The sequence below is a fragment of the Lampetra fluviatilis genome, chromosome 54, assembly GCF_964198595.1.
Source record: "Lampetra fluviatilis chromosome 54, kcLamFluv1.1, whole genome shotgun sequence".
NCBI classification, from domain to species: Eukaryota; Metazoa; Chordata; class Hyperoartia; order Petromyzontiformes; family Petromyzontidae; genus Lampetra; species Lampetra fluviatilis.
The window spans coordinates 9,450,774-9,474,008 of record NC_136328.1 but is presented as its reverse complement, the minus strand read 5'-3'; the positions used below and the strand labels follow the sequence as shown (position 1 = coordinate 9,474,008).

Below are 23,235 nucleotides of genomic sequence, written 5' to 3'. Positions count from 1 at the left end.
GTGTGTGGAGTACGTGTGGTGTGTGTGGAGTACTTGTGGTGTGTGTGGAGTACGTGTGGTGTGTGTGTGGAGTACGTGTGGTGTGTGTGTGGAGTACGTGTGGGGTGTGTGTGTGTGGAGTACGTGTGGTATGTGTGGAGTACGTGTGGTGTGTGTGTGTGGAGTACGTGTGGTGTGTGTGTGGAGTACGTGTGGTGTGTGTGTGTGGAGTACGTGTGGTGTGTGTGTGTGGAGTACGTGTGGTGTGTGTGGAGTACGTGTGGTGTGTGTGTGTGGAGTACGTGTGGTGTGTGTGTGGAGTACGTGTGGTGTGTGTGTGTGGAGTACGTGTGGTGTGTGTGTGGAGTACGTGTGGTGTGTGTGTGTGGAGTACGTGTGGTGTGTGTGTGTGGAGTACGTGTGGTGTGTGTGTGTGGAGTACGTGTGGTGTGTGTGTGTGTGGAGTACGTGTGGTGTGTGTGTGTGTGGAGTACGTGTGGTGTGTGTGTGTGGAGTACGTGTGGTGTGTGTGTGGAGTACGTGTGGTGTGTGTGTATGGAGTACGTGTGGGGTGTGTGGAGTACGTGTGGTGTGTGTGTGGAGTACGTGTGGTGTGTGTGGAGTACGTGTGGTGTGTGTGTGTGGAGTACGTGTGGTGTGTGTGGAGTACGTGTGGTGTGTGAGTGTGGAGTACGTGTGGTGTGTGTGTGTGGAGTACGTGTGTATGTGTGGAGTACGTGTGGTGTGTGAGTGTGGAGTACGTGTGGTGTGTGTGGAGTACGTGTGTATGTGTGGAGTACGTGTGGTGTGTGTGTGTGGAGTACGTGTGGTGTGTGTGTGGAGTACGTGTGGTGTGTGTGTGTGGAGTACGTGTGGTGTGTGTGTGGAGTACGTGTGGTGTGTGTGGAGTACGTGTGGTGTGTGTGTGTGTGGAGTACGTGTGGTGTGTGTGTGTGTGGAGTACGTGTGGTGTGTGTGTGTGGAGTACGTGTGGTGTGTGTGTGTGTGGAGTACGTGAGGTGTTTATGGTTTACAGGAAACACCCACGCGCATTACTCGCAGTCTCATCTCCTGCTCTCCCCCATCTCTCTCCTCTCTCTCTCTGCTACCTCTCCCCCCCTGTCTCCCTTCTCAATCTCTCCCTCTGTCCCCCAGCCTCCCCTCCCTCCCTGCAACCTCCCCCCCCCCCTCAAACCGCACGTCCCCCCAGGGCCAGGTTACTCAGCGCCATCTCCCTTCCGGTAACTCATTACGGACTGAGGGGCACCATTGAACACGGGGGAGCACAGGGGGTGAGTGCAGGGTGGGGGGCTCGCAGGTTGCTGGGGTAGGAGTTGGTCGGAGTGACGTGAGGAGTGAATTTACGATTTTCGCCATTGAGCTCTATAGACCACGTCACGAGTTTAGCTCAATCTGTGTCGTGAAACCCTCCACCACCCGACTCTCAACCAACCCACCCACACGCCCGCCCACTCACTCGCCGGCTCGCTCACTCTGGGGTCGTTGGACGCAGGAAGGAGAGAGAGAGAGTGCAGGAGATAGAGGGAGAGAAGGAGAGAGAGTGCAGGAGATAGAGGGAGAGAAGGAGAGAGAGAGGATGAGACAGGGAGGCGGAGTAGGAGAGAGAGGCGGAGTAGGAGATAGAATGGGAGATAGGGAGATAGAACGATGGACTCGTGCCGTGAACCCGGCTGGACGGTCATGTGACCCCCCCCCCCAAGGAGGCCAATGGCTCAGAGGGAGGGGGGGTCAGCGAGCCCCCCACATTTATAAATTGAGGGGGGCTCCTCTCTCTGCCCCCCCAGAGTGGCAACGCACCCCACCGCCTGGGTCCCCTCCTCCCCGGTTCACACAGTAATAATGTATTATTATTATTAATTATAAGTGTATTATTAGTGTATTATTGTTTATTATGAGTGTATTATTACTAATTATAAGTGTATTATTAGTGTATTATTGTTTATTATGAGTGTATTATTATTTAACATACGTGTATTATGATGTATTATAAGTGTATTATTAGTTATTATAATATTATTATAACAAGCGACTGGGCAGCAGACGCCTCCTGCGTCTCCAATTCCGCCCACCGGCGTACAATCTCCGAGGGTTATTTTACAGCCATTAAGCCAGCTGGCCTCCTCTGGCTGGTGGTGGTGGTGGGTGCATTTGTGTCAGTGTGGTGATGGTTATGGTAGTTGTGGTTGTATCGATGTAGTGATGGTTGTGGTGCCGTGTTGGTTGTAGCGGTGGTGATGATAGTTTAATCGGTGTGTTGATCGGTGGTGGTCAATCAATCCATAGAGACCCACCACAAATGGTGGTGGGTCTCCATGGAGCAGTGGCAGGGGGGGAGACAGAGACCCCTGGTGGTGGTTGTGGTGCTGGTGGTGATGCTGCTGGTGGTCGTCGTGGTGGTGGTGGCACCTGTTTTGGCATCGATGGAGAAGTGTGGCTGTCCCTCGCGCATGCTGTACACGAGCTTCGCGCTGTTCCCGTACGCGGGGTCGTCCGCGTCGCTCGCCGACACGCGGATCACGGAGGTGCCTGCGGGGGGGGGCAGGGCCGGATCAAGGCGTGGGGGCTTCAGGGGCTGCAGCCCAGGGGCCTCCAGAGATGAAGTGAAAAGCGAGTTCACTTGTGAATGCTGAATTTTATTTGTTGTTAGCCTTGCACAAATATATATTTTTTTCTTTAACTTGTTTTCCTCACAGTCCCTTTATCCCAGGGGTCTTCACAATCTTCATCCGGCCGTGGGTGCACGCAGCCAAATACATCCACACGCTCACTGACAGCGCACCAGGTACGCATTAAGGCTGAGTAGACCTAGTGGAGGCCCAGGGCCGGTTCAGATGTTCGCTATCACTGATGTCGGCCGTGGCCGGGAAGCGATGTTGGTGTCGCCGGGTTGCACTAACTGCTGCACCTCCGCTCTCCGCACACGTGCTCACTCTCCAGAGTGCAGGCCGCTTCACCAGCAGTGGAGTGCGTCAGACATTGCAGAGCTGCGCCTTTAACCGATAACTCTCTCTGTGTGATCTCTTCCAACCCTCTCCCATCTGTCCCCCACCTCTCTCATCTCTTTCATCTCCCTCTCAGCTCTCACCTCTCTCCCACCTCTCTCATCTCTCCCATCTCTCCTCCATCTCTCCCCGATCTCTACCAGCTCTCTCCCGTCTTCCCCATCTTTCCTCCATCTCTCTGCCATCTCTCACCCCATCTCTCTCAAATGTATCTGCCACCTCTCTTCTATCTGTCCCCCACCTCTCCCATCTATTACGCTTCGCCCACCTCTCCCCCATCTCTCCCGATCTCTCCTCCACCTGTCACTTACATTTCACATCTCTAGCATCGCCCCACCTCTCCCTTATCTTTCACCCATCTCTCGCCATCTCTCTCCCACCACTCCCCTATATCTCCCGCATCTCTCGTATCTCTCTCCCATTTCTCTACCACATCTCTTCCCGACCTCCTCCCGATCTCTTCATCTCCATCCCACCTCTCTCTCCTATCTCTCTCTCTCTCCCATCTCTCTTCCCCATCTCTCTCATCTCTCTCCCATCTTTCCCATCTCTCTCCCCCATCTCTCTCATCTCTCTCCCATCTCTCTCCCACCTCTCTCTCCCTATCCCCCACCGCCCACCCTCCCCACCACCGCCCACACCTCTCCCGCGCCAACAACTGCGCCCCACGTACCCACGTCGGCCATCTCGGGCACCACGGCCCTGTAGGGCGCGTCGGGGAAGCGCGGCTCGTTGTCGTTGATGTCCTGGACCTTGATGATGAACTCGGAGCGGGGCTCGAGCGGCGCGCCCGTCAGGCGGTCGAGCGCCTGCGCCACGAGGGTGTACTGCGCCTTGTGCTCGCGGTCCACGCGGCCCGACACGCGGATGTCGCCCGTGTACTCGTCGATGAGGAAGGTGCTGCCCGCACCCTCGCCGCTCAGCACGTACCTCACCGAGCCGTCCTGGTGGTCCAGGTCCGAGTAGAGCTGTTAGGAGGGGACCGGGGAGCGGGAGGGGCAGGCGGGGAGGGAGGGGGCAGGAGGGGAGGGAGGGGGCAGGCGGGGAGGGAGGGGGCAGGTGGGGAGGGAGGGGACAGGAGGGGAGGGAGGGGGCAGGAGGGGGCAAGAGGGGAGGAAGGGGGCAGGAGGGGAGGGAGGGGGCAGGCGGGGAGGAAGGGGGCAGGAGGGGAGGGAGGTGGCAGGAGGGGAGGAGGGGAGGGAGGGGACGGGGAGCGGGAGGGGAGGGAGGGGAGGGAGGGGGCAGGAGGGGAGGGAGGGGTCGGGGAGCGGGAGGGGGCAGGAGGGGAGGGAGGGAGCAGGAGGGGAGGGAGGGGGCAGGAGGGGAGGAGGGGAGGAAGGGGGCAAGAGGGGAGGAGGGGAGGGAGGGGGCAGGAGGGGGCAGGAGGGGAGGAAGGGGGCAGGAGGGGAGGGAGGGGGCAGGCGGGGAGGAGGGGAGGGAGGGGACGGGGAGCGGGAGGGGAGGGAGGGAGGGGGCAGGAGGGGCAGGAGGGGAGGGAGGGGGCAGGAAGGGAGGGAGGGAGCGGGGAGGGAACAGGGAGGTGGGGGGGATGAGAGCTCAAGGGTGGTGGTGGTGATGATAGTGATGATCATAGTGATGATGATGGTGATAGTGATGATGGTGATGATGATGGTGATGATGATGATGGTGATAGTGATGATGGTGATGATGATGGTGATGATGATGATGGTGATAGTGATGATGGTGATGATGATGGTGATAGTAGTGATGATGGTGGTGGTGATGATGGTGGTGGTGATGGCAATGATGGTGAACTATAAGTAGCAGTAGCATTGGCGGCACCATCATCAGGAGCATCATCCACAGTAGAATTCCCTTGAGCTGCAGCAGCAGCAGCAACTCCGGTAAGTTCTAAAGATCGTCTCCTCGGGTTGGAGATCGAAAACGTGGTACACAGAGTCAAGTTTCTGCATAATGAGCAGTCATGGTCACTCCGCTGCTGGATGAAACCCGCCCCGCCCCCCAGCCCCCCAGCCCTTCCCTCCCCGCCCCTTCCACGCAATGCCGTTCGTTGCGGCCACGGCGGAGAGGCGTTTGACAACGACCACGCTTCACCGCCCTGAGCACTGTGCACGGTGGGGCAGTGAGTGGGGTGCGGACATCCACGACAGATAACATCTCTATCAGCGGCGAGAGCGACAACTCCCTCGCTTGGTGCGCAGGAGGTCGTGGGTTCGATCCCGAGCCTGACGCCTGCTGCTGCTGCTGTGTATGTGGAGTCTGCGGTGTCTCTCCCCTCGGTCGCGTGGATTTATCTCTGGGTCCTCCGGGTTTCCCCTCCACATTGAGAATCAACGTCACCCGTTCAGAGAGTGTCTGCCTGACATAAATGTCCACATCCTGATAAGCCGCTCCGCTTAGCTATCATTTGTGATCGCCAGTTCGCTTCTGAAAAAAACAGCTCCGTAGCTCAGTGGGGCCTTGCCCCTGGTAAGATAGAAACACAACATAATAGTTACAAAATAAGTAGTGTCGTGTGCGAGCCGTGAGCGGGTTACCCCCAGGGATTCACAGTTGGCGGCGTGCTAACCACTGCGCCACCGCTCCTCGGTTTTTCACCCGCTAATCTACCTCGCAATTGATTGGCGGTGATGATTGACAGCCTTGAGTGGTGGGCGTGCGTCAGAGAATGCTTTAATTATGTCGTCTGCCCCTCCCCCCTCATTCCACCCCCTCAGCCCCCCACCACCGTGTGGCTGCAATCGTTGTTCATTAATTATAGTCGACCCCCACCCCCTCTCCAGAGTCTCTTGGTTAACATCGGGTTTTGTGGGGAATCGTTTTGGGCTGCCTGGAGCGCGTTCAAACAATCATCGTCAGCAGCAGCAGCAGCAACAGCGTCATCATCATCAGCTGTACCAGCACCAGCTTCATCATCAGCAGCGTCATCATCATCAGCAGCGTCATCATCATCAGCAGCGTCATCATCATCAGCAGCGTCATCATCATCAGCAGCGTCATCATCATCATCAGCTGTACCAGCACCAGCTTCATCAGCAGCATCATCTTCATCAACAGCAGCATCATCATCAGCAGCATCATCATCAGCATCATCAGTAGCATTATCAGTGGCTTCATCAACAGCAGCATCAGCTTTATCAGTATCAGCAGCATCATCAGTAGCATCATCAGTGGCCTCATCAATACAGCATCAGCTTTATCAGTATCAGCAGCATCATCAGCAGTATCAGCATCATCATCAGCAACTTCGTCAGCATACTATTTCGATGGAGGGGGGCGGTGGCAGCGAGTGCGCTAACCGCTGCCCACCGCTCCACCACCACCTACGCACCCCCCAATATGCTCGTCAATACCGCGGCCTGTGAAACGAATTCACACACACACAACACACGCAATAGGCGATCGTTTTCCTGTAGCTGCCATGGAGAAGGGCCATTGCCTGAACTGTCGCAGTGTTGTTGACACGGAGCGTGTTGTTGTGTTAATTGCGATTGGCGCACCACTGCCCCGGCTGGCAGGTCCGTGACGATGAGCGTCACGTGGTGGGCGATGCTGGCTCCACCCAACCCTGCCAGGCGGGAGGGAATCCAAACGCTAACCCTACCGGGCACGCGGGGGGATGGGGGGGGGTCAGGGACTGGGGGGGGGGGGGGTCAGGGACCTGGGTGGGGGGTCAGGGAGCGGGGGGGAGGGGGGAGATGACCTTCAGCCACCAACCCGCCCGCCGCTCCGCACACCGGCCCCGTCACTCGCAGCTCCCGGGTCAATTAACAATTAAGGCGGCGTAGGGGGCCAATTGGGACCCCCAATTGGGACCCCCTCCCTCGTCCCCGGGGGTGGGGGGGGGGGGTATGAGCGAGCGGGTTGCGCCTTCTTAACGAGCCGGGCACTCCGCGTGGGACCGCCACGAGAGAGACGGGGAGGGAGGGAGGAGGGAGGCATCTTAATTTAGCCCGCGGAGTCGGAGCGGATTTTACCCACATGGGAAGCAAGTGAGTCAGTGTGTGTGTGAGTCAGTGTGTGTGTGTGAGTCAGTGTGTGTGTGAGTCAGAGTGCGTGTGAGTCAGTGTGTGTGTGTGAGTCAGTGTGTGTGTGTGAGTCGTCCGGCAAAACAACCTCCTACCTCCTCGCGGTGCCGGACGGGCAATACTGTCGTGGACAGTGCTATGGGAGGAGGGCCAATGCCTCATTGGCCTCTCCCCTCATGGCGTCTGTGACCACCACAGTGGCTAAACGGGGGCTCTGCACGGGTGCGAGGGGCTGGTAACCCCTCCACCTTCAATTAATTACCACGAAACCACGACTTAAACATAAACCTGTAACAAATAAGCTTGTGCCGGAGGCCCCGGCGGGACAGGCGTCTATGACGTCTCCTGGCCAAACCCCAATTGGCAGAGCCAGGAGATTGAATCTTCACCCTCGGGGCTCCTCCAGAAACAACAAAAAGCCATTATGGATGGCCACGTGGAATGTTCGAACGCTCACTGCGGAGGAGAGGCTGCCACTCCTTTGTCGGGAGCTGGACCGGTACCGTATGGATCTCTGTGGCATTCAGGAGGTGCGGTGGACCGGTTCTGGTTCCTGCCACCATGAGGGGTGGACAGTCCTCTACTCGGGGCAGGAGACTGCCAAACAACAGGGTGTGGCTCTTCTTTTGAACAAAAGAATGAAGGGGGCGTGGGAGCGTAGCGGTGAGGTGTGGGAAGCTGTAAGCCCCAGGATACTTTGGGCTCACCTTCCCATCAACCGGAGGCGAGGAGTGGTGGTCGTGGTTACTTATGCCCCCACTGAAGACGAACATCCGTGGAGGGATGCAGGCAAAGCCGATGAGTCAGATGCCTTCTATGACCTCCTGTCACAGGTGCTGGCTAAAGTGGCCACTCGGGACAGAGTCATCTTGTTTGGTGACTTCAATGCCCGAGTTGGTCATGATGCTGGCACCTGGTCTGGAGTGATTGGAAGGCATGGGCCAGATCAGCTCAATAACAACGGTAGGAGGCTGCTAGATTTTTGTGCAGCCCATGGGCTTGTAATTACCAACACGCTCTTCCGGCATCGGCGCATCCACACAACATCATGGACGCATGCCGGGTCCAAGCAAGAACATCTGCTGGACTACATAGTGACGGACCAGCGGATGCGAGCCCATGTCCTTGACACCAGGACCTACCGTGGAGCTGATCTGCCCTCTGACCATCGACTAGTCATCAGTAAGATGCGCCTGCCATTCTTCCACTCCGGTGGTGGGTATACACCCAGGACCCCATTCCACCCTAAAGTGGCCTGGTCTCAGTTAGCTGATGAAAGTTGCAAGCGAGAATTTAATCATCGCTTGCAGCTGGGGTTGGCATCGTCCCCCACTCCTCCTGATGTCGAGGGTAAATGGGCGAGGTTTAGGACTGTGACTCATGCAGCGGCAATGGATGATTTGGGTATGCGGTCCAGACCTCCCCAGATACCCTGGCTGATAGAGGAGGTATTCAGGTTAGTTGAGAAAAAGCGACAGGCCCACTCTCATCGGCTACAGCATCCCACGTCAGAGAATGAGGAGGTTTACCGCAGCCTTCGCTCGGAGGTTCAGAGAGCCGTAAGGCGCTGCAAGGATGGGTGGTGGTCGCGGGTTGCTGAGGAGATAGAGTCTGCCTCAGTGGCCCGCGATCACAAATCACTATTTAATTCCATCAAAAAAGTAACCTGCAGCGCCACACCTATTACCATCATTAGGGGAAAAAACGGTGATCCAATCTCCGACCCCCAAGAACAGGTTTGCAGATTTGCTGAGCATTTCTGTGAGGTCCTGGGGGAGGGGAAATTCCTCAGCCAGGAAAACATCATGGCACAAAGTGGGGATAACCCTGCTGAGGCTGCGGTGCCTCAAATATTGGAAGAGGTCACCCCCTGTGAGTGGCTGGCTGAGGTGCCATCTGTTGAGGAAGTACTGAAGGCAATCCGGAGTCTGAGACTAGGAAAGGCACCGGGCAGAGATGATTTCCCAAGCGAAATGCTCAGGGATGGAGGCGTTTGTGCACAGACTGCCCTACATGACATCATAACAACAGTCTGGACCACTGGACAGGTTCCACAGGATTGGAAGGATGCCCTGGTTGTCCCCCTCCTTAAGAAGGGGGACCGCACAGACTGTAACAACTACAGGGGCATCTCACTCCTCAGTGTGCCGGGAAAGATCCTGTCAAGGATTATTCAACATCGCCTTGCTAAGCACGCTGAGGAGGGGCTTGCAGGCCCCAATGCGGTTTCAGGAAAGGATGGTCCTGCACAGATGCCATATTTTCTGTCCGTCTGCTACAGCAGAGATGTAGGGAATTACAACAAGACCTACATCTCTGCTTTATTGACCTGGTCAAGGCCTATGATACCATCAGTAGGCCTGGGCTCTGGGTTGTTCTTCGTGCTTTCGGAGTCCCTGACCCTCTGCTCACGATCATTAAGGACCTTCATGATGGTGAGCGGGCCCGGGTAAAACTACGTGGCCGGCAGTCAAAGCCTTTCCCTGTACACCTTGGGGTGCGGCAGGAATGTCCTCTGGCTCCCACATTATTTAACATCTATTTTGACTGCTTAGTTCGTGAAGCCTTCAATAGCTGTACTGGGGGAATTTCCATTTGGTACAGATATAATGGGAGGCTGATCGATGTCCGGGTGCGATCAAGGGATGGCTCCCTATCGGTCAACCACGTTATGTATGCCGATGATTTGGTAATAGCTGCTCATTCAGAGGAGGAGTTGGAGACGCTGCTGCTGAGACTGGAGCGTGCCACTAAGAGGTGGGGCCTTACCATCAGTCCCACCAAAACTAAGCACCTGCCTGGGTATTTTTTACCATCGGACATTCCACCCCCACAACTCCCAATCGGTGATGGGGCAGTAGTGGAGAGAGTGGAGAGTTTCCCATACCTGGGCAGTGTGCTTATGACCGGCTCCAGTTAAACAGCAGAGATCTCACTCCGAATCAGTCGAGCGGCAATATCTTTTCATCGGTTGCGTAACGCTGTGTGGAAGCTACCTGGTCTGTCGCTCCGCACGAAGCTTCAGGTCTTCTCGGCCACAGTCATTCCATCCCTTCTCTACGCTTGCGAAACGTGGACCCCCCTTCGCCGGTTGGAAACATTTAGGCTGGCCTGCCTACGATCCATCCTGGGTTTAACCAGGCTGGATTGTGTGAGGAGCTCACAATCCTTGAAAGATCTGGGCAAAGTCCCATCGGTGAGCTCCTCTGGCAGGCAAAGCTGCGTTGGCTGGGTCATGTAGCCCGCATGCCCAGCCACCGCATGCCTAAACAGCTTATGTTCGGCCGGATCGAGGGAGCTAAACGGGCGCGGCACGGGCTAGAGAAGAGATGGAGTGATGTGGTACAGGAGGACGTGGAGCTGAGTGGACTTGCCGATGACTGGTACTAGCGGTGTCAAGATCGGCCTCTGTGGAGGAGGCTCGTGAAGGACGCTACTGGGCAGTTAGAGGCAGTCGCCCTCCAACAACAACGGAGGGCGGAGGAGCGACGCTCACAACAATGAGCGGAGCGCCGGGTGGCTAAAGCACAGCAAGTTGGTGCAGTAGGGGGCATAGGTGGTGCATCAGCCAGTCATCTTGGTCATTTCGGTCAGTCGACCTGTGGCACCTGGGTCTGCCCCGTGACCTCCTGCCAGCGGGCGTTCGACACTTCACGTGGCCTCAAGGTGCACTTGGCCTGGCACAAGCGTCGTGGTGACGTCACCGCCACTTAGTGGCGAATGGCGGTTGTTGTTGTGTGTGAGTCAGTGTGTGTGTGTGAGTCAGTGTGTGTGTGTGAGTCAGTGTGTGTGTGAGTCAGTGTGTGTGTGAGTCAGAGTGCGTGTGAGTCAGTTATGGGGAGCGGTCGTGTTCGATTTTCCACTCACGACCAACACCAGTGAGGATTATCTCAACCGGTCCTGGGCCTCCCCTAGGTCGACTCAGAGCTAAAATGAGTAACTGGTGTGGTGTGTAAGCATTGCCACTAAGGGAGACACAGGCGGTTGGGCGTGGGGCTGGCCACCCACTCCCTCGTGTGCCGTGCCGGCCTTCATAGTTGCTCGCAAACAGCCTTGTCCCAGCAGTCTGTTGGAGGTTATACGGGGGATCTCTGCCTTGGCTTTGTGTGAGTTCGCAAAACATCGCTCAAATCCTGCGCGCCTCTCACCAGGCCTGACCGCTCACTGCTGACCCACCACTCAGCCACTCAGCCTTGCGACCTTTCACTTATTCGCTCACACGTTCACTCACTCACTCGTTCAGCCACTCACCGACCCATTCACTTACCAACTCTTCCACGAAATCACTCGCCCATTCACGCACTCAACCATTGATTCACTCACCCCGTCTCCTTTCCCACCCTCCGTATACTCACCCTGCCTCTCTCCGTCTCCCTCCACCCCTACCGTCTCCCCCATCTCCATACCCCCCCTCGTCTCCCCGTGCCTCCCTTTCTCCCCCATCTCCCTTCGTCTCGTCAGTCTCTCGTTCCTCCCAGTCTCCCCACACCTCCTTCTAAATCTGTCTCTCCCGCTGTCTCGACCTCCCTGTCAACCCGTGTCTCTCCCCGTGTCTCTCCCCGTGTCTCTCCCTGTCTCCCCACGGTCTCCCTCTATCTCCCTGTCAACCCGTGTCTCTCCCCGTGTCTCTCCCCGCGGTCTCCCTTTATCTCCCTGTGTCTCTCCCCGTGTCTCTCCCCGCGGTCTCCCTCTATCTCCCTGTGTCTCTCCCCGTGTCTCTCCCCGCGGTCTCCCTCTATCTCCCTGTGTCTCTCCCCGTGTCTCTCCCCGCGGTCTCCCTTTATCTCCCATCTCCGTCCCCTGCACTCGCCAGTGGCTGAATAACCGCGCTCAATATTTGATGAGACCATAACGGGGGTGGGGGCTGGAGGAGAGGGGGGGGTGACTCGCGTGGATATCGCGCCAACTTAACGAGTGTGAAGGAGGTGGGGGGGGGGGGTCACGGTGGGTGGGGGGGCACGCGATGACCTCACCGCAGGGATCGAACAAAGTAAATATTATATAAATAAATGTCATAAAATATACAATATTAAATACAGTATTATGAATTAATATTATAAATATTATTCTCGCATAAAAGGTCACGCACATTTTTGTTGGCAATTCTCAATTTGTTCTGGAGGCCGAGTGAGGAATGCCACTTGGTGATGGTGATGATGATCTGGTCACGTTTGTGTCGTCAAGAGCCTCCACCACCCGACGCGCCGATTCCTGGCGATCGATTCAGCCTCACGGGTTGGGTGAGATGACCAATCCTCACGGCCAAACAGGGAAACCTCACGTGATTGAGCCTCACGTGGTCACCAAGGAGAGGCTCACGTAGTCACCTTGGGGAGCCTCACGTGGTCACCAAGGAGAGGCTCACGTGGTCACCTAGTAGAGCTTCACGTGGTCACCTTGGGGAGCCTCACGTGGCCACCTTGGGGAGCATCACGTGGTCACCTAGGAGAGGCTCACGTGGTCACCTAGGAGAGCCTCACGTGGTCACCTTGGGGAGCCTCACGTGGCCACCTTGGGGAGCATCACGTGGTCACCTAGGAGAGGCTCACGTGGTCACCTAGGAGAGGCTCACATGGTCACCTTGGGGAGCCTCACGTGGTCACCAAGGAGAGGCTCACGTGGTCACCTAGGAGAGGCTCACGTGGTCACCTAGGAGAGGCTCACGTGGTCACCTTGGGGAGCCTCACGTGGTCACCAAGGAGAGGCTCACGTGGTCACCTAGGAGAGGCTCACGTGGTCACCAAGGAGAGGCTCACGTGGTCACCTAGGAGAGGCTCACGTGGTCACCTAGGAGAGGCTCACGTGGTCACCTAGGAGAGGCTCACGTGGTCACCTTGGGGAGCCTCACGTGGTCACCAAGGAGAGGCTCACGTGGTCACCAAGGAGAGGCTCACGTGGTCACCTAGGAGAGCCTCACGTGGTCACCTTGGGGAGCATCACGTGGTCACCTAGGAGAGGCTCACGTAGTCACCTAGGAGAGCCTCACGTGGTCACCTTGGGGAGCCTCACGTGTTCACCTTGGGGAGCATCACGTGGTCACCTAGGAGAGTCTCACGTGGTCACCTAGGAGAGGCTCACATGGTCACCTAGGAGAGGCTCACGTGGTCACCTTGGGGAGCCTCACGTGGTCACCAAGGAGAGGCTCACGTGGTCACCAAGGAGAGGCTCACGTGGTCACCTTGGGGAGCCTCACCGAGTCTCAGGACTCCTTCTCAAGAGGGTCCTGCCAGGTTGGTCGTGCCAGGAAGCGATGCTGTTGCTACTGCTGCTTTGTATTCCCAATTGAGCGGTTTACAGGTACGTTTGCAGCATCAGTATAGACGTGGGTTTGACCGATGCCAGTTCCACAGTGTGTGTGGGTTTAGTTATGGCAGGTGGATACCAGAGAACCCAGAGGGGTAGAGAATACAAACTCCACTCACTCATTCACTCGCACTCTCACTGAGTCTCACACACGCACACTCACCCTAACGCTCACCACTCACTCACACTCTGCAGGCCAGGGGGAGAGAGAGGGAGACCAGACAATCTCCACAGAGGAAGAGGCTCGAGTCGTGAATCGAATTGCGGGTGGGGGTGGTGAGTGAGGGGGGTGAGGGGGGGAATGCAGGACGCGTGTACCAATCATCATGCGCGTGTGGTGCGTGTACCTTGCCCACGGACGCGGGCTCCGTGACGGTATACTCCTCCAGCACGAAGAACTGGTTCCATACCCAGCTGCGCCTCGCTCGCCGTAGGACGGCACCGCCACCACCTACTGCTCCTCCTCCTCCATCACCTCCTCCACCACCTCCGCCTCGACCATCACCTCCACCACCTCCACCACCACCACCTCCTCCTCGAACCCGAAACTCGAGGGGGGCTCCTCTCAGCTCCAGCACCTGCGGCCCGGGCCCCTCGGCCAGAGAGCCCTGGAGGAGGATCCCTGCGGCCGCCATCACGAACAGCCCCGCGACCCCCATAGCCGAGCCCCGCAACAGCCAGCGACGGGCGCGGCTGCTGCTGCTGTTGTTCTTATTGTTGATGTTGTTGTTGTTGGTCCACATGACGATGTCGGCGAAGTTCCCGCAGGATGAGTTGCCGCCAAGGACCCAAAGTTGCCAAACGTTCGGCGGCCGGCAACAGGCGGCACGACGGGAGAGCGGCGGGCTGGGGCGGGCGGGGGAGTCGGCGGGAGTCCTCGCAGGTCTGCGGAGGGGCGGAGGAAGGCCCGCTCGAGATGACTGATGGTCGAGGGGACTGGTCGGGGTCGATGATATCTCAGATGATTGATGGTCGAGATGACGGATGTTGGGGTGATGTTCGAGGTGATGGTCGGGGTGATGGTCGGGGTTATATGGTCGAGGTGATGATCGCTTAGATGATTGATGGTCGAGGTTCGGAAGTCGCCCCAGTGTGAGATGATGGCTCTCAGTGCGCGCGCCTTTAATGACGCTTGCGAGAGGCCATGGCGGTTGGGTGTGAGAGTGTCTCCCGCTCTCTCTCCCACTCTCTCTCTCCCCCGCTCTCTCGTGGAGTCTACGTGCCGCGCCGGGCAGTCGGGCAGCGAGGTGAGACCCCTCCCCTTGCACCCCTCTCGCCCCACCCACGCCTCCCCCTCACTGCAGGTTCCCAGTCCCGTGCGCTCTCCTCCTCCTCTCTCCGCGAGGATTCAACAACGACAGCGCCACGGTCACTGCGGGGGGCCAATCGGCTTCTGTGGAGACACGGACAGATGGTGGGGGTGGGGGGTTAATTGATGCTCCTCCACGAATCTGTGAACACAAAGAGCTTCCTAGCTCTTCGGATTCCTCCGGCGTGAATACAAAACCTGGTGCTGGATCTCACAAACCTGTGTTGACCAGCCTGGTGAAGTATGGTCAACTGAGCGGAGACGCTAAGTTGGATGTGATGGGTTCGTGTTCTTGTTCAGTGATTAGTGACTGATGATGATGAGGGGGGGAACAGGATGTAATCGGTTTATTGGACGATGACTCATTGAATATATTGAGTCATGGTTATGATGTTGACGATGACATTTTTCATCATCATCACCATCACGAGCGTCATCACCATCACGAGAGTCATCACCATCACGAGAGTCATCACCATCACGAGAGTCATCACCATCACGAGAGTCATCACCATCACGAGAGTCATCACCATCACGAGAGTCATCACCATCACGAGAGTCATCACGATCACGAGCGTCATCACCATCACGAGAGTCATCACCATCACGAGAGTCATCACCATCACGAGAGTCATCACCATCACGAGAGTCATCACCATCACGAGCGTCATCAGCATGACGAGAGTCATCACCATCACGAGAGTCATCACCATCACGAGAGTCATCACCATCACGAGAGTCATCACCATCACGAGCGTCATCACCATCACGAGAGTCATCACCATCACGAGAGTCATCACCATCACGAGTCATCACCATCACGAGAGTCATCACCATCACGAGAGTCATCACCATCACGAGCGTCATCACCATCACGAGAGTCATCACCATCACGAGAGTCATCACCATCACGAGAGTCATCACCATCACGAGAGTCATCACCATCACGAGAGTCATCACCATCACGAGAGTCATCACCATCACGAGAGTCAGCACCATCACGAGAGTCATCACCATCACGAGAGTCATCACCATCACGAGAGTCATCACCATCACGAGAGTCATCACCATCACGAGAGTCATCACCATCACGCGCCATGCTCCGCGCCGGTGAGCGGGGCCAGTCAGGCCCCAAACAAGAACATTGGCCACCACCACATCCACCACCACATCCGCCACCACATCCACCACCACATCCACCACCACAACCCCTAACATCCACTACCAGAACCACCACCTCCACCATCTCATCGACCTCCCCTACCACGTCCACCACTACCGCCACCACCAGAGCCTCCACTGCCTCCATCACCTCCACAAGCATTACCACCAGCCTGTAACAGACTGTCGGGGCAAGTGCTGTTAGTGAGCAGCGCCTATGAAGGACGCCACAGAAAAAGAGGCCGTTTGTGGACAATACCACGCCCCACCGCCTTTGTATCCCCGTTGACGATGTTTGCACATCGCACCAGGTACTCATTTGAGGCTGGATCGACCTAGGGAAAGCCCAGGGCTGATTCACATAATCGTCACCGATGTTGGTCGTGAGCGGGAATCAAATTCGGGTCTCCGGGTTCGTAGCGCAGCGCGCTAACCGTTGCACCACCGCTCTCCACCAGCACCACCACCTCCAGCACCCCTCCCCTTCACCACCACTTCTCACTCAAGTCCCACGGCTCTCGGGTTTTTTCCCCCCATTCTCCACTACCCCTCCCTTCCCCCCACTCCCCCCCCACGATCCTCTCCCACTCACCCTTCGGGCCCCTCGAACATTCCCAGCCCTTCTCAGAATGAGGTCACCGACTCACTGCATCTTACACACACAAACAGGTGAACACACACACAGGTGGACACACACGTGAACACACACACGTGAACACAATCACACACAGGTGAACACACGCAGACACCTGAAGACACAACCGCCATTCGCCACTAAGTGGCGGTGACGTCACTACGGCGCTTGTGCCAGGCAATGTGCACTTTAAGGCTACGTGACGTGGTGAAGGGATGCTGGCAGGTGGTCACGTGACAGAGCCAGGTGCCTTCCGTTGCCTGACTGATAGATGCACCAGCTGTGACCCCAACTGTGCCAACTTGCTGCGTTTTAGCCACCCGGCGCTCCGCTCGTTGTGAGCGTCGCTCATCGGCCCTCCGTTGTTGCTGGAGGGCGACTGCCTCCAACTGGCCAGGAGCAGCAGCAGCAGCGATCTTGACACCGCTGGAACCGGTCGTCGGCAAGTCCACTCAGCTCCACAGCCCATGCTGCGCCCGTTAAGCCCCCTCTATGCGGCCAAACAGAAGCTGCTTGGGCATGCGGTGGCTGGGCTTGCGGGCTACGTGACCCAGCCTGCCGGAGGAGCTCACCGATGGGACTGTGTTCAGATATCTCAAGGATTTGTGAGCTCCTCACACAATCCAGCCTGGTTAAACCCAGCCTGGTTAAACCCAGCATGGATCGTCGGCAGGCCAGCCTAAATGTTTCTAACCAGCGCAGATGTTCCATTAGGTGGGGCAGGGGGGGGGGTGTCCACGTTCCGTACACACAGGTGAACACGTACTCAGGTGAATACATACACAGGTGAACACATACACAGGTGAAGACACACAGGCGAAAACATACACAGATGAACACGCACAGGTGAACACAAGTTATATAACGTAAAATAAAAACTCAACACGGCCAAGAACAACGCCGTCTGTGTGTAACCTTGAAGGGAAACACACGAGCAACATGGAGTTGTGTCTCTTGTGCTTGCTGTCCGGACGCGGTCCGAATCGATGCGCGTCTGATCATTGCATTCAGTACGGATTACTCTCCCTCTGTCCCCTATCTTTCTCCACCAATTACCTCCCCACTACCCCCCGCGCCCACCCACCCCCCACCTTGTGGCGGATCAATCTGTGGGCCTGTTGCCTCTCTTCTAGATTTTCTTCCCAAGTGGCTGAGCCCGGAGTTGGGCCACTCCATGATTGAGACTGGCTGAGTTATAAAATGTAAACGTGTCGAGAGATAGAGAGAGAGAGACTTAGAGAGAGATAAATATAGAGTTAGAGAGAGAGAGTTAGAGACAGCATTAGAGAGATATAGAGAAGGCGTTAGAGAGAGATAGTGAGAGATAGAGAGATTTAGACAGAGTTCGACTTTTGACTTTCAAACCACTTTTATTGCTGCCAGCAGCAAAAGCACTGGAGCCGATTTCGATACAAACCACCTCGAGCACAGCATCACGTGTCCACGTCACAACACACGACCCACGTCACGCGCGCGTCACGCGCCACGCACAACACAAACACCACGTGGTCACGCACTCCACGCTCCACGAATCGGCTCGTTAGGAATGCAGAACGCCCTTGTCGCTGGCGCAGAGGGCACGCCCCCCCCCCCGTCCAGAGACCACACGGAGCGCGTCACCGGCACGGGAGTGGCTCGCGTGCTCCAGCCGGAGCCGTGCCTCGAGCCAGGCCCCTCAACACCGGCACGGGAGTGGCTCGCGTGCTCCAGCCGGAGCCGTGCCTCGAGCCAGGCCCCTCAACACCGGCACGGGAGTGGCTCGCGTGCTCCAGCCGGAGCCGTGCCTCGAGCCAGGCCCCTCAACACCGGCACGGGAGTGGCTCGCGTGCTCCAGCCGGAGCCGTGCCTCGAGCCAGGCCCCTCAACACCGGCACCGCTGTCCCGGTCTTGCAAACTTGCCACCTTTGCTTGGGCACAGACGAAGTTTGCAAGATCGCGGCGCGTATTAGCCAGGTAAGGCACCCCCCATTAATGAAACTGCTTTTGTAAAAAGGCACCTCCAGTCTCCTGAAAATGGACCCCAAAAAGGCCGCGGACACACCAAGTCGTGGCGGGGCCCAGATCTTCCCTGGCGCCGCAGAACGCGCACACAGAGAGCGGTGCCCCGGGGAGATTCGGCTGAGCCGCACGGCCGAGGGTACCGAGAGAGATGTATAAAGAGAGAGAGAGCGATGCATGCGGTAGCCTACACAGGCTGTTGAGGCAAGTGCTGTTAGCGAGCACCTATTAAGGCCGGCACTGTTGTTGGCCACGAGCGGGAATAGAAACTCGGGTCGCCAGGTTCGTGGTGCGATACGCTAACCACTGCGCCACCACTCGTCCCTAGCACCTCCCATCAGACTCGTTGAGGCGCTCGCTGCTGCACCACTCAGGCTGGGAGAACAACAGGGAGGGGAGACTCGCCACTCCTTTACCCAATTAGACAGCCCCCCCCCCCACAACCTCTCCAGCCCCCCCCCACAACCTCTCCAGCCCCCCCCCCACAACCTCTCCAGCCCCCCCCCCCCACAATCCCTCCAGCCCCCTACGGCTCCCCTCCCACACTATCACAGCCTCCCACCCTCCAACTCCTGCACTCACCCACCGCTCCTCCACCAAATACCCACCACAACTCCACTCATCACAACTCCACCCACCAACCATCTACCGCTCCTCCACTCACCCTCAGCTCACCCCGCGACTCACCACCCCACGTGGGCCCGTCACACAGTACACTCCTGTCCAGTATAAGCCAACAGGTCAGCAGAGAAGCCTCCTTCTAATGCCCGTCTCTCCGCATAATACATAAATATCAGTACACTACACACACACAGTTTCTTACACACATAACAACAACAACCGCCATTCGCCACTAAGTGGCGGTGACGTCACCACGACGCTTGTGCCAGGCCATGTGCACCTTGAGGCCACGTGAAGTGTCGAACACCCGCTGGCAGGAAGTCACGGGGCAGACCCAGGTGCCACGGGTCGACTGACTGAGATGACTGAGATGACTGGCTGATGCACCACCGGTGCCCCCCACCTGCAAACTTGCTGTGCTTTAGTCACCCGGCGCTCCCGCTCGTTGTTGTGAGCGTCGCTCCTCGGCCCTCCGTTGTTACTGGAGGGCGACTGCCTCCAACTGCCCAGTAGCAGCGTCCTTCACGAGCCTCCTCCACAGAGGCCGATCCTTACACCGCTGGTACCAATCATCGGCAAGTCCACTCAACTCCACATCCTCCTGTACCACATCACTCCATCTCTTCTCTAGCCCGTGCCGCGCCTCTTTAGCCCCCTCTATGCGGCCTAGCAAAAGCTGTTTAGGCACTCACTCACACACTCAAATCCCCCGTGGAGCCTTAACACAATGTTGGGCTAACTTCTGTTCGCGAGAATCGATGAATGCCAACACGATACACACGAGGGGAGGGGGTGGATCGCTAAAACCTACTCCCAGCCGCATTTGTCTCCCCAGTGATCATGTTTTATACACACACGGCCTTAGATATGCATTGTAAGGCTGAGTCGACCTAGTGGAGGACCGTAACCATGAGTCACTGAAGGTGAACTGAGCGGGAATCGAGCTCGGGTCGCCAGTTTCGTAGCGCAGCGTGCTAACCGCAGCGCCACCACTCTCCGCTGACTCTGCACAGAGAGGGGGGAGGAGTCACAGTGGAGTGAGTGACCATGGTGAGGACCGGGTAGGGTGAGTGACGCACAGGTGAACAAAGACAAAGATCCCCCGTATAGCCTTAACAAACTGTTGAGGCAAGTGCTGTTAGCGAACACCTATGAAGGCCGGCAAGGCACACGAGGGGGTGGGTGGCCAACACCACGCCCGGCCGCCTTTGTCTCCCTAGTGGCAATGTGTTTTTTACACGTAAGACCAGGTACTCAGTTGAGGCTGAATCGACCTAGAGGAGGCCCAGGATCGGTTCAAATAATCGTCACCAGTGTTGTCCGTGAGCGGGAATCGAACAGGGTCGCTGGGTTCATAGGGCAGCGCACTAACTGCTACACCGCCGCACACACAAGTGAACACACACAGGTGAACACACACATAGGTGAACACACACAAGTGAACACACACAGGTGAACACACACATAGGTGAACACACACAAGTGAACACACAGGTGAACACACACACAAGTGAACACACAGGTGAACACACACACAAGTGAACACACAGGTGAATACACAGGTGAACACGCACACAGGTGAACACACAGGTGAACACGCACACATAGACACAGGTGAGTGGAGGGAGGGGGCGAGGGTGTTGGTGGTGTTGAGGTGATGGAGGCTTGAGAGGGGGGCGGGGGGAGGGGGAGCGGGGGGGGACGAGGGGGGGGGCTGTGGACATGATTGGTGGAGCGATACGAGGGGCAAGAGGCGGGTGGGGGCGGCTCGTGATGTGACCGAATTGGTGGAGTTTGGCGCTGGCGATGGAGCGAGGAGAGGGGGGGGTAGTGAAGTGGGGGTAGTGAGGTGGGTGGGGTAGTGAGGTGGGGGTAGTGAGGTGGGGGTAGTGAGGTGGGGGGTAGTGAGGTAGGGGGGGTAGTGAAGTGGGGGGTAGTGAGGTGGGGGGTTGGGGTAGTGAGGTGGGGGGTAGTGAGGTGGGGGGTGTGGGGGTAGTGAGGTGGGGGTAGTGAGGTTGGGGGGGTAGTGAGGTGGGGGGCAGTGAGGTGGGGGGCAGTGAGGTGGGGGTAGTGAGGTGGGGGGTGTGGGGGTAGTGAGGTGGGGGGGGGGTAATGAGGTGGGGGGTAGTGAGGTGGGGGTAGTGAGGTGGGGGTTAGTGAGGTAGGGGGGGTAGTGAAGTGGGGGGTAGTGAGGTGGGGGGTTGGGGTAGTGAGGTGGGGGGTAGTGAGGTGGGGGGTTGGGGTAGTGAGGTGGGGGGTAGTGAGGTGGGGGGTGTGGGGGTAGTGAGGTGGGGGGCAGTGAGGTGGGGGTAGTGAGGTTGGGGGGGTAGTGAGGTGGGGGGCAGTGAGGTGGGGGGCAGTGAGGTGGGGGTAGTGAGGTGGGGGGTGTGGGGGTAGTGAGGTGGGGGGTAGTGAGGTGGGGGGGGTAGTGAGGTGGGGGGTAGTGAGGTGGGGGGTAGTGAGGTAGGGGGGGTAGTGAAGTGGGGGGTAGTGAGGTGGGGGGTTGGGGTAGTGAGGTGGGGGGTAGTGAGGTGGGGGGTGTGGGGGTAGTGAGGTGGGGGGTAGTGAGGTGGGGGGTGTGGGGGTAGTGAGGTGGGGGGTAGTGAGGTGGGGGGGTGGGGGTAGTGAGTAGGGGGGTAGTGAGAGATGCAGTGGCCAGGAGGGGGGGGGGGCTCACGAGGGGGGGGGGGCTCACGAGGGGGGGGGGTAGAATGAGAGCTGTGGGGAGGCTGCTACGCTGTGGGAGTCGAGGCTGTGGGGGGGGGGGCTGCAGGAGTTGAAAGGACCGGGCAGGTTTCTGGTGGAATAAGAAGTGGGGGGGGGGGGGGATTAGCCCCCCCCCCTCTGCAGCAGCAGCAGCAGCAGTGGCCTGAGCCCGCCCCGGGCTCTCCCGCGGCTACCTCCCTCTCTCTCTCTGTGTTGTTGTTGTGGTGGTGGTGGTGGGGGTAGTGGTGGTGGTGGTGGGGGTAGTGGGGGTGGTAGTGGGGGTGGTGGTGGAGGGGGTGGTGTTATCGGCCCCGACAGGCGGCAGTGCCAAGTAGAGACGCACAGACTCACACAGAGACCCATAGACTCACGCTGTGTCCCATAGACTCACACAGAGACCCATAGACTCACACAAAGACCCATAGACTTACGCAGAGACCCATAGACTCACGCTGTGTCCCATAGACTCACACACAGACCCATAGACTCACGCAGAGACCCATAGACTCACAGAGAGACACATAGACTCACACATAGACCCATAGACTCACGCTGTGTCCCATAGACTCACACAGAGACCCATAGACTCACACACAAACCCATAGACTCACGCAGAGACCCATAGACTCACACAAAGACCCATAGACTCACGCTGTGTCCCATAAACTCACGCAGAGACCCATAGACTCACACACAGACCCATAGACTCACACAGAGAGCCATAGACTCACACAGAGAGCCATAGACTCACACAGAGAGCCATATACTCACACACAGACCCATAGACTCACATTTGTGAAATCCCTGCGTATCTGGTTTAACTTGTACAATACCTGGAGTTACCGGAATGGATATCTAGATAAGATAGTCCTCGGCTTAATAACCTAATTCGTTACTGAGAGCCATTCGTAAGTCGAACGGTTCATAAGTCGGAGCGTCACAACAATGTACCGTATTTAAATGCCCATGCGCCCGGTGTTATGAAATGTGTTACGGTTCAGCGAGAAGGGAAAGTATTTTAAACTAATAATTAAGGATAAATATTGCATATTAGCATGTAATACTGTAAAATTACTGGTAAGTAAATAAAATATTAAATCAAGTAACGTAAAAAGAAGGATTTTTTTTATTTTCACTCCGCCTTGAGTCCTGATGCTCGCTTGCTTGTCGGAAGGGGGGCAATTTAGTCACCTCAATTACACACAGACACACGGACACAGACAAACACACACAGACACACACAAACACACACACAGACACACACAGACAAACACACACAGACATACGGACACAGACAAACACACACAGACACACACACACATAGACACACACAGACACACCGACACAGACAAACACACACAAACACACACAGACAAACACACAGACACACGGACACAGACAAACACACAGACACACGGACACAGACAAACACACACAGACACACGGACACAGACAAACACACACAGACACACGGACACAAACAAACACACA

At 57.1% G+C, this 23,235-nt stretch overlaps 1 protein-coding gene and 1 long non-coding RNA gene across 2 annotated transcripts in view; both read right to left on the bottom strand.

Moving 5' to 3' along the window:
* The window catches only part of LOC144949703 (cadherin-7-like), a 39,680-nt gene extending 25,100 nt beyond the window's left edge, over nt 1-14,580 (bottom strand). The window contains 3 exon segments of the mRNA XM_078879723.1: nt 2,407-2,526; nt 3,676-3,970; nt 13,663-14,580. Coding sequence (XP_078735849.1) covers nt 2,407-2,526; nt 3,676-3,970; nt 13,663-14,058 — 811 coding nt within the window. The 5' untranslated portion in view covers nt 14,059-14,580.
* An 18-nt stretch (nt 14,581-14,598) lies between these two features.
* LOC144949702 (uncharacterized) overlaps nt 14,599-23,235 on the bottom strand; it is a 47,350-nt gene continuing 38,713 nt past the window's right edge. Inside the window, exon 3 of the long non-coding RNA XR_013640298.1 lies at nt 14,599-14,708. This is a non-coding gene — a long non-coding RNA (uncharacterized LOC144949702). The remainder of the gene's footprint in view (nt 14,709-23,235) is intronic.